The sequence below is a fragment of the Coturnix japonica genome, chromosome 1, assembly GCF_001577835.2.
Source record: "Coturnix japonica isolate 7356 chromosome 1, Coturnix japonica 2.1, whole genome shotgun sequence".
Lineage (NCBI taxonomy): Eukaryota > Metazoa > Chordata > Aves > Galliformes > Phasianidae > Coturnix > Coturnix japonica.
The window spans coordinates 41,802,491-41,816,854 of NC_029516.1; the positions used below are offsets into that span (position 1 = coordinate 41,802,491).

General features: G+C 34.1%; 1 protein-coding gene across 1 annotated transcript in view; it reads left to right on the forward strand.

Annotated features, from left to right (window-relative positions):
• Positions 1 to 14,364, forward strand: part of CFAP54 (cilia and flagella associated protein 54) — a 100,011-nt gene that overhangs the window by 17,906 nt on the left and 67,741 nt on the right. The window contains 12 exon segments of the mRNA XM_015858704.2: positions 2,934 to 3,132; positions 3,574 to 3,669; positions 4,750 to 4,862; positions 5,022 to 5,199; positions 5,851 to 5,933; positions 6,842 to 6,976; positions 7,643 to 7,793; positions 9,185 to 9,243; positions 9,964 to 10,092; positions 10,768 to 10,915; positions 12,211 to 12,288; positions 12,372 to 12,493. Of these exon segments, the coding sequence (XP_015714190.2) occupies positions 2,934 to 3,132; positions 3,574 to 3,669; positions 4,750 to 4,862; positions 5,022 to 5,199; positions 5,851 to 5,933; positions 6,842 to 6,976; positions 7,643 to 7,793; positions 9,185 to 9,243; positions 9,964 to 10,092; positions 10,768 to 10,915; positions 12,211 to 12,288; positions 12,372 to 12,493 (1,491 nt within the window).

A 14,364-nucleotide genomic window follows, 5' to 3' on the forward strand; every position in this document is an offset into this window, starting at 1 on the left:
CCAGAAGACTTAAGTACTACCGAATGGTGATCATTTAAGAGTTTTGCTCAACAGTCAGGGTATTGGGAACCCAGCATACTCTCTTATTGTTAGTTCATCAGGCATTCACAATAGTACTATGTCTGTCACACAGGAGGAGCCTCACGTATCTGGTCTCCATACAGTGGAAGAATCTTCAGTAATTAATTTTGCTCTGCAGTTTCTGATTGAACACCTGACATTAACAACACATTGTTAGAAATTGTTCTGTTCCTCCACCAAAATTCTTTTGCTTCTAGAATGTTCTCTGACAGTTTTCATGAATTTATGCAAGAAGCAATAATACTGAATTTTCATACGTGTTTCTGTACGTTTAGTAGTTTTAGAAGATTTCTTATGTGTTGTAAAATCTGAAAGCACTCTTCTATAATTATTTGAGAATATTTTGTAGATTTATTGTGTCAAGTAAATATGAAAATGTAGGATATTTATTTTTGCTTGATGTTCTGACTTTAAAAACAATTTCCTCTGTTATTTATAGAATATATAGTATAACAGGTAGAGCACTTACATTTAGAGCTCATTCCAGCATGTTGTAAAGCACATAATTCTGGAATTAGCAAAGAATTAACACATTCTTCCTTCTAGAATGTGTGCAGTGCAATTTATTTTTACACTTAGATCAGCTTGAAAATTGAAACAGGCATGTCATATCTATTTAGTTCTATTTAACTTTCACTTTTAAGATTCTTTTCCATTAATACAATGCTTGTTTTCTAAACATGAAAGAGCTATCGTTATGTGAAATTCTACTACTTGTAGATTACTTACCATTCTGCTCTGCATCTTTAAAAGTAAAAAAAGTATTTAAATGAAACCTGCAGTTTGAGATCAGCCTGCCCTAGGATATATGTGAAATATGTTGCTTTCAACTTGAATAGATCTGATTCCTAGATGGATTTGATGAAAACAAATCCACAGAAATGTTGAATATGATAGTGCAATATATTGAATAACTTTCTGTAGTTTTGTATAGCTAGCTTCAAACACTGTTGCAAAGATTTAGTGGAAAGAAAACAAGAAGTGTTGAAAATTTATTTTGTAGTTATTTTGTTAGGAGGATGTCAGAATCCCAGAATGGCTGAGGTTGACCTTTGTCTAACCCTCCATTCAAGCACTGACAAACCTAGAACAGGGTGCCGAGGCCCACGTCCAGGTAGCTTTTGAAGATCTCCAAGGAGGTGGGCAGCCTGTGCCACTGCCTTTGCAGGAAGGGTACTTTGTTGACTTAGCTTCAATCTGATGTCCACCAGAACCCCTAGGTCATTTTCTGCCAACCTGCTTTCCAGCTGGGTGGCCTCCAACATATATTTCTGCTTCTGTATGAGGTTGCTCCTCACCAAGCTCCTGTCAACCCATTTCTTCAGCCCGTTGAGGTCCCCCTGGATGCCAGCACAACCCTCTCGTATATCAGCTACACCTCCCTTTTATGTGTCATCTGCAAACCTGCTGTTGCTATGCTCTGTCCCATCATTAGAATCATTAATGAAGATTAATGGATAAGCCAAAATGGACCCAGCAACGATCTCTGAAGTACACTTCTACTAAATGTCCTCCGAGTAGACTTTATGCCACTCATCAGCACCCTCTGGCCTGGCTGTTCAGCCCATTTACAATCCATTTCACTGTCTGCTTACCCAGCCCCTGCAACAACAACTTGTTAATGAGTATCTTATGGGAGACAGTGTGAAAGGTCCTACTGAAGACTAGCTAGACAATAATCACCGCTCTCACCTTGTTTACTAGATGAGTCATTTTATCACAGAAGTTTATGAAATTGGTCAAGCATGACTTCCCCTTGGTGATTCTATGCTAGTTACTCCTAATGATTTTCTTGTCCTTGATGTACATGGAAATGCTTTCAAGGATCATCTCCATTAATATCTGGTATTAAATGCCTTTCTGTGTTTGCTTTGTGTGCTTTTTACAGCATCAAAATAGTTCCTCTTTCTTTGGAAAAGACAAATATTATTGATGAGGTTCACTTGCAATATAAGCTTATTTGGAAATGAAAACAGCCTGCCAGCTTTAATACTTAGAATACTGCCTGATATTGAACAGATCAGTTTTATTTTCATCAGATAAACATCTCAGCTTTTCTTTAAGCATTCATTTGGAAGCAAAAATATAAGATGCTACTGCAGCAAAGTGAGAAGGAAATTCCAAACTTTTGTCTAGTTAAATGTGCCTGGAAACCATTCAGAGGTGTTTTTATGTGGGGAAGTGCCAAATAAATTGAACTGGAATGTTGCTGGAGTAATAAGCAACTTTTTCAAGCACTGTGTTTCTGATTTACGTTGTGTCTGGTAACAGTTTAGTTAGGAAAATTAATAATTATGTGGAAAGAATATTGAAATAAATTTTTGAATGTTTTCTTGTGTAGATCTCTAATTTCCTAATTATCGATAATGAAAATATATTGCTTGTGTGTTCTGTACTGTATTTTGTGTTATGCTGCTTGCAAATGTGCTAGTCAGTGAAGGTAGTGCTTTCTCTGCAGTGCAGAGAAATGTTTCCCTGATTTTCTGTGAAATATGTAGAACTTTATTTGTAATGGTCTCGTTTGTATCGTTATAAGGAGAGATCTGGATGGCTTTGAACTGTGTGACCTCTTTCACTCATAATTTCTACTCTCGTGTTTTCTAAGGGAAATAGTATGGAGAATTGTGTGATTGTAAAGAAAATATAGAACTTACTAAGTACTGTACTCACTTAGCATGTGGCTTTGCTATGCCTCTGAAACACAAAATTTGTAAAAACAATATTTTTTACCATATATTTTATAATGTTTTAAATATGTTCTTTCTGAAAGAGAACTGTTTCAAAAGAAGTCCTGCTTTTTTATGAGAATGGCTTTAGATATTACAAGACTCACATTGCTTTTTCCTGCACAGTCGTCAGGGCCTCGCACCACTACTGAACGGCTGCTGACAGAAATGTTTGATGGTACTGCAGCTCAGTTCCTTGCCATCCTGGAAGCTCTATCTGATAGCAGTAGGCGCGTGCTGCACCCTACTCCACCTGTTCCCGATGAACCTGAAATCTGTGATGTGATTTCAGAGCTTTTACTTGCAGGCCTGGAAATCCTCTCAGGTAATAGCATAAAGAACCAAGAGTGTTGGTGAGGAGCACAGACTTCCATTTTCTTAGTTTTTCCTTGCTGTGAAAGAAAAAGCTTGCCTGAAGGCAAATATTTTAACAAAGAGAGGAAATGGAAGAGCAGCTTGGTGGCAATGTGACAGACAGCCAAGGTCAACCCACCACAGTGATTTATGTTTTTTTTTATTTTTAAGTTCACTCAAAGTTAGATTTAAAACTTGAGAAAAGCTTTCGACTCATTGATTCCTTCCAAACCATCTTTGCTATGCTATAGACTGAGCATAGCTATAGGTATAAAGAAATTCTGTTAATAAAATTATCTAGAGAAATTAAATGCACTTCAGTATCATATTTACTTTGTATGACTGTTGGCTAATTGGCATATAGCAGGTCAAATACAGTATAAAGCAGTGTAATGAATTGTCTGTTTTAAAGGTGGAGTGAGCAGTACTGATGTTCAAGGTGATGACTGCACTGATAAATTTGGTATAATTGATGCATCATCAACTCTTCTGCAGCTGATACTAACAGGTAAACTAGCTCTGAATTTTGAGAGGATGCTGTACCCAGCAGCTGCACTAATGCTTGGTGAGCAGAATTCATTTCCATATTAGTTGCATGTATGTGCATGAAGGTATTGCAAGACACTGTCCTTTTCAGGTGAATTTTATATATATAATGCCAAGGTATTCAAAATGAATTATTTACAGAAATGGTAACAATTTCCTTGAAACAAATGCTACCTATTTAACATATAGAAATATATTTACAGTGTGGTGATTATGTATTGTTCAGATATGTTAATGTCCCTAAGCCATTTAAAGGCCAGCCTCTACAGCGATGTTCTGGTATATTTTTGCAAAAGGGAAGTGGGATGTGGCAACGTTAGGACTGCTGTAAGCTTCTTGAGATCCTACAATAAATCAATGTGCTGTTTTAGAACATAGCAGCTCTCTATTATCAAGTTGGTATATTTTTTCCTCTGTGTGTCCATTTGCCCAGGTGATACAACAATTGTGGCACTTCCTTAGGATAGTATAACACTACTGAAGATACTAGCTAAGCCACTTTCCTAGAGTTCCCATGATCAGGAAATCACTCTTACACTTGTCTGTACTTAGGATAAACTTGGAGAGTGGAGAAAAATAGACTCTCTCTGTATACATTATATGTTTTCTGACACTGCAGTGAGAAATGCTCAGCTATCTTGTAAGAAGTTGTTCCTGTTTCTATGCATTGCTTTTTAAGTGAATTGCTGGTGAGGAGGGTTGCCTTGAGAACATATCCAGATTTAATCTCTTTCTGCATTAGAAAGGACTAAATCCTTGATGCCCTCTACACAGTCAAATCAATATCAATGAATAAAGCCTCTTCATAGTGAAGCAGGACACTGTGAATACATCATTATAGTAGTATGCAAGTGTAGATACCATGGCAAAAAACCTCTTCATTGCATTGTAGAGTTATTAAGAAATCTTTCAGGATTATGATGAATGTACAAAAACAGTTTTACCTTTGTATTTATAAACACCAAATTATTGCTTAAATTAAACTTCTGAATATATATATATGTAAAGTATTAAATATTAAAATGTTTTGTCATCATTATAGGAGAAAAGAGAGTGTCTGGAGAGGCTGCTGTGAAGTTTGTAAAATTAGCTTTCAACTATGAAGAGTGGGATGTGTTTGATCCTGCTATTGAATTTGTTACTAATTTTCTTCAGGTAACCATGATTTTTATTATTTATTATTATTATTATTTTATTATTTATATTATTATTATTATTTATTTAGACATTCTTTATTTAGTCTATTCCCACGAGGAACAATATTTGATTTGCAAATTTTAAGACAAATTTCTACTGGTTGTTTCTGTCAATTAGGCTCAGAATGACCCAAGATGGAAGAAGGCAGAACTGGAACTCAAACTTCTTACCTCAATGCGACCATTCCTATTTCCAAGAAAATTTAGGCATGGTTTTTCTGTTAGTGAAAGCAGTACCAGGATCAATCGCACTCCTCGTGTTTCTATTAAGAAGAGCAGTGTTCAGATAAGAAGAAGTGAGTGTTTTTGGTTATGGCTCTGTTTGCATTTCAGATATTTTTGTGGCAAGAAATATTGTTCATTGATTAAAAGCTTTATAATATGTTGCATGCAGTATTCGGTGAAACAAACAAACAAACACAAAAGCCAGCAATTGATAACTGCCACCTACTGACTATTGCCCAGTTGTCATTTGCCAAAACCTGTCTTCATACTGTTTCTCTCACGTGAAATGACCTGACCTCTATTTGAGATGCATCTTGTTATATGCAAATATGTAAAATGAATGGATATTTTTGAACAGGTTTTCAGGAAAAACATGAAGCAGACTTTCTTTTGCCCATTGTTTTACTTTGTTTATTTTAAAATCCTTGCCACTGAAGCAAGAAAAAACTTATCAAAGAAAATAATTTAATTCAGTGAAATTCCAAAAAATGCAAAATCTTGAGAACTTTTTATTTCCAAAAATAGTAGTGTTTGTTTTACACAGTAAGGGAATTAACTTAGGAATATCCGTCTTCTTCATATTTACTTTTTCTCATACCACGTTATCTGCTGGTATATCTTTGTAAGTTTCTTCTCTGAATGTTTTTGAATGTAGGTCTGTATCCAGAAATAATGTCTTCCGTTTCCTTTTCTCTCCTTTGTATAAACACTGAATGTAACAGGTTCCTTAAAGAATGAAGAGCCTTCTCGTGATCTTAACGTTTTGGCAACAACAGTGTTTTCCTGTGTCTCTGCATCTAAGCAGGTATAACAAGATTAGAAACGTGTCTTATTAATTACTCACTTAATCTGTAATGAATGTATGTAATTTAAGACCAAAGGAATCAGGGGCATTAACAAACTATAAAAGAGAAATAGTAAAAATGAAAAATTTAAGCCCCTAAAATGTGATCTATTGGGATTTTTAAAAAAAGTTTATTTATTAAATGTAATCAGGCTACCAAAATTTAACAGGTATTCAGTCCATTTGGAACTGACATGGTATGTACATGCTCTTTTGCCTTATTAACTGTGCTATTTAGAAGGTTAACTGAATGGAGTTTTGAATTTATTCTTTATTCTCTCATAAGATAGAGATAGGTTTTAACATTTCTATCAGCTGTTCCACTGCAACCCTTTTTTTTAGTTAAATTATTCTTCAGTGTTCTGATCAGTGAACCAAAAACCTGTGGAAGTACTCTGTCGATACAAAATAAAAACCTACTGATTTTGGCCTTCTGCAAATATATAAATACTCCAATAAAAAAATTCCCCAGGATAATGTAACAGTTAAATTACATTATGGTTTTCCAAAAATGTATTGACTATTATAATGTTTCAGTGACTGTTAATTTCCTTGTTTCTTCCTTGTAATTTTCACCTCACTATTTTCTTGGTATGACTCTTAAAAGCTTGCCATTAAAGAAGGAAATGATAATACTAATGATAAGCTTCTAAAACCACACATATTGTCAGCAGAAGAAAATCTGGGTGACCAGAAACTGCTTTAAAAAATATTTCTTAAGCTTTCAAAATGTTGTCTCTTCTAATCATACAGATAAATATGATCATGGTTATTTACTTGCTTTGAAAACTTTTAAAAGTGTTTATGTACAGTGCATGCAGATCTGTTTTTACAATTGTGTTCTTTTTTTTTTTTTTTTTAATTTCCAGAATATCCTACCTGACAAAGAAATTCTTTTTGATGTCCTCAGCTTTTTGTGGCAGAAGTGTAAAACAGGACTTCAGTTAATCCAGACGAATGGAAGTGGCTACTTTAAATATAACCACAAACACAAAGCTTCCAAAGTACTCCTTTATTATAATGTGTTTCTCTTAATACAAATGTCATCTGTTATAGTAAAGCCAAGAAAAAATACTGGTCTCTAGACTAAGTGCATTTTCTTATGGTAAAATTCAGATAAATCACATTCACTGAGAATGTGAATTGTACGTACACTCTGAACAAACTGTGCTCTCATATGCCATATCCAAATATCTCAACCTTTTTCCATTAAAGTAACCCTTTGTCTGGCAGTAGGCCAGTTGATTTCTAAAAAAATTATTGATAGATTCACAGGAAGGGAGCTTACAGTTAAAGTCCTGTATGTGTACAACAGAAACACTGAGGTATCTTTTACATTGGTTAAGTGGGAAGATACGGAGGTAACTGAGTGGCAGATCATATTTGCTGCAAGGCTTACCATACTAAGTATGAATGTTCATAATATTTTCCCTTTATAGAATAATAATAAGTAATAACTTTCTAAATTTTTTAAAGTGTTTCTAATGTTTTAGTGGTTTGTTTCTTGGTCTGGTAGCACTAAAGAATAGAAGTCAAGTAGAAGTTGTGTTCAGGTTTATGAATGTCTTTAAACAATGTTGAGTGCAAAACCCTACCTGCCTCTAATATATAAATATCGTAAAAATGTTTTAATTATATCTTGATCCTGTTTTTATTCCCTCCTTTTTTAGTGGGTTCGTGTACTCTGGATAATAAATGAAGTAATTCTGCAAAGTAATGTAGCAGACACTGATGTTGTAATGGTAGCAGAGATAACCTTATGTCTCACTGCAATACTGGAAAGTATGGCTGATTCCTCAATTAAATCTAAGAAAAATGCAGGTAAAGCTTTCAAAAAAAAAATGATTGTTTAGAACAGTATGATGCAATTTTGTAAATGCAGCTTCATGAATAGCTAGAACTAATGAAACCTGCTTTTCAAAGGATTTACATCTTCCTACATTTCCAGTTCTGAAATATTCCCATTTTGAATCACATCTTTTAAGAGTCATCTTCTGCACAGTTCTTTTTACATTTCTCTAAGACCCTTCTTAGTAGCTTTGGGTTATTCTTATGCTCTTTGGATATTGACTAGATAGAAGGCAGCATGTGCTGTGGCTCATTTGGAGAGTTGAACTGCTGTTTAACTAGTGACACAACAAACAAATGAGGGAAATACTGAGGTCATACTGAAGGTTTTGCTTTCATTATGTCATTAATTTGGAACTTGTCTACACAAATCTTGTTTTTTATATTGGAATTTAATTGCCTCTGAAGTTGAACTTGACTGATGTGATCAGGATAATGCCATAGTATTAAACAGATTTCCTAAAAGGAAAATGAATAAATAAATGATTTAAAATGATGTAGAATATGAATATATCTACATACTTTAAAACTTTTCCATTACTCTTGATGTAGGATCTTGTACTATGAACTATATTCTTCTCATAATTAATTTACAATTTATTTAGAGACTAGATGTTAAAGATTCTTAAAGCATATCTAGGAACAGAAGAGAGTGACAGGACATTTTGTTTGTTTTGAAAGTAAGAAAATCTTGGGACACTTCTACTATAAGGTCAAATAGGTATTGCTTTCTGTTAATGTCATGAAAATGATACAATTCAGATGGAAACTGATGAATTATCTTTGCAGCATATTACTCTTTTTCACTCAGTTTAAATATGTCTTTTTTGGAGGGCAAAAAGACTGAACTGTTGGGAACCGTTGCACAACACAGGCTGATGAAAAGCCAGTTAAACTTACTTATTAATAAGTAGGAAAGGAAGATGTAATTCTCATTATCATAAAGATGTGACCTTATATGTTTAGAAATCATCAAAAAGTTCTATGTTCATTAAAAAACTGTTGTGAATTAAATAAAAATAGATTTGGATTGATTTAAAGATAAAATACCAATGTGGATCATACCATAGTGAGAGAAGGTATGGAATGAGTCCAATTTTCATTGCTTGGATCTAATGTTACTATGAAATATGGGGCATACTGAAAAATACTACTTTTTTCAATAATCATATACTAAGTTATTGTAATTGCACATAGGTAACAGTGGTGTTTAAACCCTCAAAACCTTTCAAGAGTATAATTAATGGTCAAGTACAGAAGAAGTGAATTGCCAAGCTCTTAAATTAGTGGTAAATTTAATCCAACAGTACTCAAGTTGAGATTTTCATTTTTACTTCTGATTTTTTTTTTTTCTATAATAAAAGGAAAAAGAAGTGTAATTCTCTCTGAAGATGAAACCTGTGACTTTCCTGAAATATTAAAGGTAATGCCTAATATATTTTCCTTTGTACAATGTTTTTGAATAGCATAAGAATGCTTATTTCCACTAGTAGCATCTTAATAACATCTTATTTTAAATTTTATAAAGTTGAAACAATTAATACAATGATACTATTGAAGAGGAAGAATAAGCAAAGATTTATTAAAATGAAATAAGATTCATAAATATTTGTGTCATCTTTTATAATAAACAGTAATATGAGTGAAATTTTATTTGAAATGTTTTTAGCAGCATGATCATCTTGATTTCCACTCTCTCATGCCAATGCTTAGTACCTGCTTTTAAATGTCTAATAACACTTATCACTTATTAGTAGCATCATACAGTTTTTGTGTTATTTGGGGAAATATTTAAAGTTGTGCTTTTGATAGTTTGCTTTGTAAGTCTGGTGTGGAGCAGGTGGAACACCCTTGTTTTGTTCAGTCTGTTCAGTGCTCAGCACTGTGCTGGAATGTCAAACCAAAAAGCAACAATTTCTTAATAAAACACAGTAAAAGAACTGGTATGAGGATTCAGAAATTTTATCAGTATTATGTATACCTAATGAAACTTTATGAAATGACTTCTGAAAATGCTATTTGTAAACTCAGTTCTCTAAGTTCAGTTTCATTCCGCTCTGAAATAGATTCTGTGATGTAGCAAATTTCTTTTCAAGAGCTTAGGGAAAATTCTGAATTAATTAAAGTTTTGTGTTCATCTCAGAGAAGTCCTACAGAACAACTGCAGCTTGCTTATGAATATCTTGAAAAAACAATTAATGAAATGAACAAATCTCGCTTAATGACCTTTCAACAAGATGGAAAGTCAATATTTGATAGCTGCTGTACAAAGGTAAATCCTACACAAAGCTGTATTGCAACTAAGTATAGAAATAATATATGGGACTTTTTGGTCACAAAACTCCTATTTTTTACTTAGAAATCTTTGTATTATCAAATGAACTTCATCTTCTGGTCTCCTGTAAGATGAGGGTAGAAAGAATAAATCATTGTATGGGAGGCATAACATTTTCTCATACAATAATAAACTACAAACTCTTCTAGGTTTTGCTCTTTTCGTTTGGAGACAGATATAATTTGCTACTTTCTCCTATATTGCAGAAAATAAATCATTTTCATCTGTATTGTTTGCAGATCTTCGTTACTAAATGTAATTTTGGTTGTGGGAAGGAATCTAGATTTTCTAAATTTTGTCATTCTGTGCCAACTCAATCTTTGTTTCATGGTCTGGTAACAAAAGAAACCAAAGTCTTCTACAGTTTCCTGTTTATTATTAACCCTATATCCTATTGATTATTAGTTTTTGCATACTCCTTATCCATTATCCATGCTCTTCTCTGTCTAGACATTGTCCTTGTGTGTTCTCTTTTATGATTGCATACTACAGCTATGAATAATTTCAAAGTATTTGTCAGCTTGCTGAAATAATAGTACAAACATCAAGATAAATGTAGAAAAAATTTGAAATAAGCTTGCGTTTGCTTATTTAGCATTTTCTGTTTACTAGATGGGCTCACATGTCCAGAATTTGAGTTCTGACTTGGAATGGAGTAGTGATAGGACAAGAACAGGAAATCATTTTTTAATGGATTTACACTTGGAGCTCATTCAGGCTCAACATCGAATAGCTGTGAAAATTCTTAAACTGACACAAGGTAAGCTGCAGTAAAGCTAAATGATAATCATAGCTTGATTGCAGTCCTCTGTTAATACATTTCGCAATACTAATTAATAATTGGGTATCTACTTTCCAATGAGGAGCCAATATAGGGCAACTGGCATGCCCTATGCTGACAGAAATAGGATACCTTATTTGTAAGAATTTCAGTTCTTACATACCACATGTTTATCTCTAATCTATAGTCATCTGAAGGGAGTTAAACTTTGCTAGCAACTACTAGATTTGATTCCTATAGAGGGTTCTTTTTTTGTTTGGTTGACTTGTTTTGTTATTTTTCCAGTTACAATATATTTTCAGTTACAGTGTCAATAAGGACACTGTGCAGGAGTTCTTTTTTCTGCAATATAGAAAATTTTCTCTGGAGGATTATACTTGGGTACTTTCATAGAATTGTGGAATAACAGAATCTCAAGATGGCTCAGGTTGGAAGAGACATTTAAAGATCATCCAGTTCCAACTCCTGGCCATGGACAGGGCTGCCACTTGCCAGATCAAGCTGCCCAGGGTCCCATCCAACCTGGCCTTGAACGCCTCCAGTAATGGGGCATCCACAGCTACTCTGGCAGCCTGTGCCAGTGCCTCACCGTCCTCTGAGTAAAGAATTTCCTCCAAAATTCTAACCTAATTTTCTCATCTTTTTGTTTAAAGCCACCCCCCTTGTCCTATTACTGTCTGCCTGTTTGAAAGGTCAATTTCCCTCCTTCTTATAAGCTCCCCTCAAGTGATGAAGGTTGCAATGAAATCTCTTCAGAGCCTTCTCTAAGCTAAAGCAAGAACAGCTCCCTCAGCCTTTCTGCATAGGAGCAATGTTGCAGCCCTCTGATCATCTTCATGGCCCTTTTCTGTTCTCTTTGTAATCTCAGTGTCTACTCCTATGAATTTGTTCTTATCTCTGCAGCAGATTCCCAACTCCTGCCAACTGCCTCCTGCAAATAGTGTTACTTTGTCTTCCATTCCTGTAATTTTTTATTTTTTTTTTAATTGAAGTTATTATTAACTTGACACAAAAGAGTTCCCTTGTGAACTGCACTTCACAACCAGAAAAGATCTTTCCTTTTGTGTGATATTGGCATAACTACTCAAGTTGCCAGAGTATAAGGGAGGGACAGGGTTACTGGCATGGTATTTCCAATAAGTTCTCCTTGATCCAACATAAAGAGCACATGGTGAAACAGAGCTTTTCTATAGAGCTATATGTTAACCCTCCTTACTGAAATCTTTTCAATGGTACTATCAGAATTAATTACTCAGGATTTGCTTCCTGTATAGGTGTTCAAAAGGATGGAAGAAGTCTTAAGTCTAGCAAGTATCAAGTAAAGAATACTGAAGATTCCCATTATTTAACAGGTAAGGCCTATTAATTAAGATTTTAGGAGTATAATAAATGATTACTGCTGTTTTACAAATGTCTTAAAATATCTATTTTACAGAGGCAGATATAATGGGAAAAATAAAGAAGAATAAGTTATCAAGAGCAATCTTTTTGATGGAAAAAGCTGTACAGGTGTTCCCTAAAGACTTAAGTACTTCCTCCCAAAGGCAGCTACTGAAGGTAATATCACCTGCAATATCTCAATTTTCCATGCTCTGTAGAATTATGCCTTGAATTACCCCTTCTTACAAACAGAAGAAAAATTGAAGGAACTCAAAGAACAATGAGTGTTTTTGGTAACTTTTGTTTTTTCCTTGAGAAGCGTCATTGTGGTGAAGAAATAAAGAGACTTAAAGTAGGAGAGAGGATATCTTCAAATTTTGTGCATATGTGCAGGTTACAGGAAACCTGAAAGGGATGACTTTTATTTCTACACTTGATTACCTAGGTTTTGCTATTTTATGCACTTCATCACCTTTTCCTTGCCAAAATGTCATGAAGTTCTTCCCACTGCAACCTTCAACATTCTTATTTTCTAAAAAATCTGGATTTTTTTTTTTTTTTTAGATTACTGTGTCTGGTGATGATGACATTCATTTTATTTAAACATTTAAAAAAACATTTTATTTATCTAAATTTATCTAAATTTAGAGGTTTTGGAATTTATGGAGGTTAAAGGTAGACTGTACATGGGTTCCCTTCAAGGTCTTCTGAAATCAGTGGAAGTCTTTCCACTATGTGACCTTTGTGACTTTTTTAACCCATATCTATCCATGAAAATTGACTATTCATCAGTAGGGCACAAAATTTGTCTATAGCCTGTACAATGCATATCTGAAATATTCAGTTATATAATACATGAAGAAGTATATTAAACAAGAAGTTACAAGAAAGTGTTTTTCTTTCAAGTGCTACAAGTTTAGAACGTGCTAAATTGATTTGAGTGCAAAAACTGCATCAGAAAAGACACACTAAAATTAGCAAGAATATCAGATATATCAGTATATTATGAAAGTTGTAACTGTTGCCACCAATGAAGACTTAGAAGCAATTCCCAAGAAATGTATGGTTACCCCAAACAAATGTTTGCATAGGCCTTTTGTTGACCTTCCCTATGTTTTGGTTCTATGCACTCTTTACAGAGAAGGGAATAGGTAAAATTATACATTTGCATCTGGTTACCAGAAAACATTAGGTTAATTTTGGACAAATTTAACATGGTGATTTTAGATAATTTTACTGTGATGCACTCTATTCCTTTTCCTTCTTGAGATAGAGAGTACTCACTTCACAAACAGCAAATTTATGTTTTTATTTCTATGCTTCTGTATAGACATTATTGCCTTTTTATCATTGAACATCCAAGAGCTTTACAGAGAATTACTTGTATCTTCTGATGTTTTTAACAATATGATATGAAACCTTACTTTTGTTGCAAAACAGAAAAATATTCTTTCTGCTGTTTATTTATTGTGAAAACATAGATAAACCTCTTACCATTTATCAAACCACTGGACAGGTATGGAGACTTCTTAGTAGTATGCATATGCTCATCCACATCACACTGTTTAACTACTTAAATAGCTATGTGTCTTTTATTTTGTTTGATTCCCTTCTGTTGTTTTATCCTTCCTTTCTGTCCTGTATGGCTACTTGGATATGCAAGTCTTTACAGATTTGGATACACTAACAGTTCTTGTTGTCCAGCTCTAAACTGAATAAACATGATCAAGCTACTGCCAGGGGGCAGGTCTGTGCCAGAACCTTCCTCAATCATAAGATTATTCTTTCTCCTCTTGTAGCACTGCCACATTGATTGCCTCCTGTTCTTCAGTTAATGATGGAGAGGTCATGCAGGGCCTCTTGCAGTCCCAGCACTATCTCTGTTCACACTGGGATAGCCCTAATAAGAATTATGTCCTCAGGGAAGAATGATTCTATAATCCTTTTAATTAAAATTTCTATCATAGCACAGTTTGCCATGAAGAAGTATTATTTTTAGGCAAGCAATGGAGTTCTTCCAGAAGTTGACTGGTTGTGTGATTTCTTGT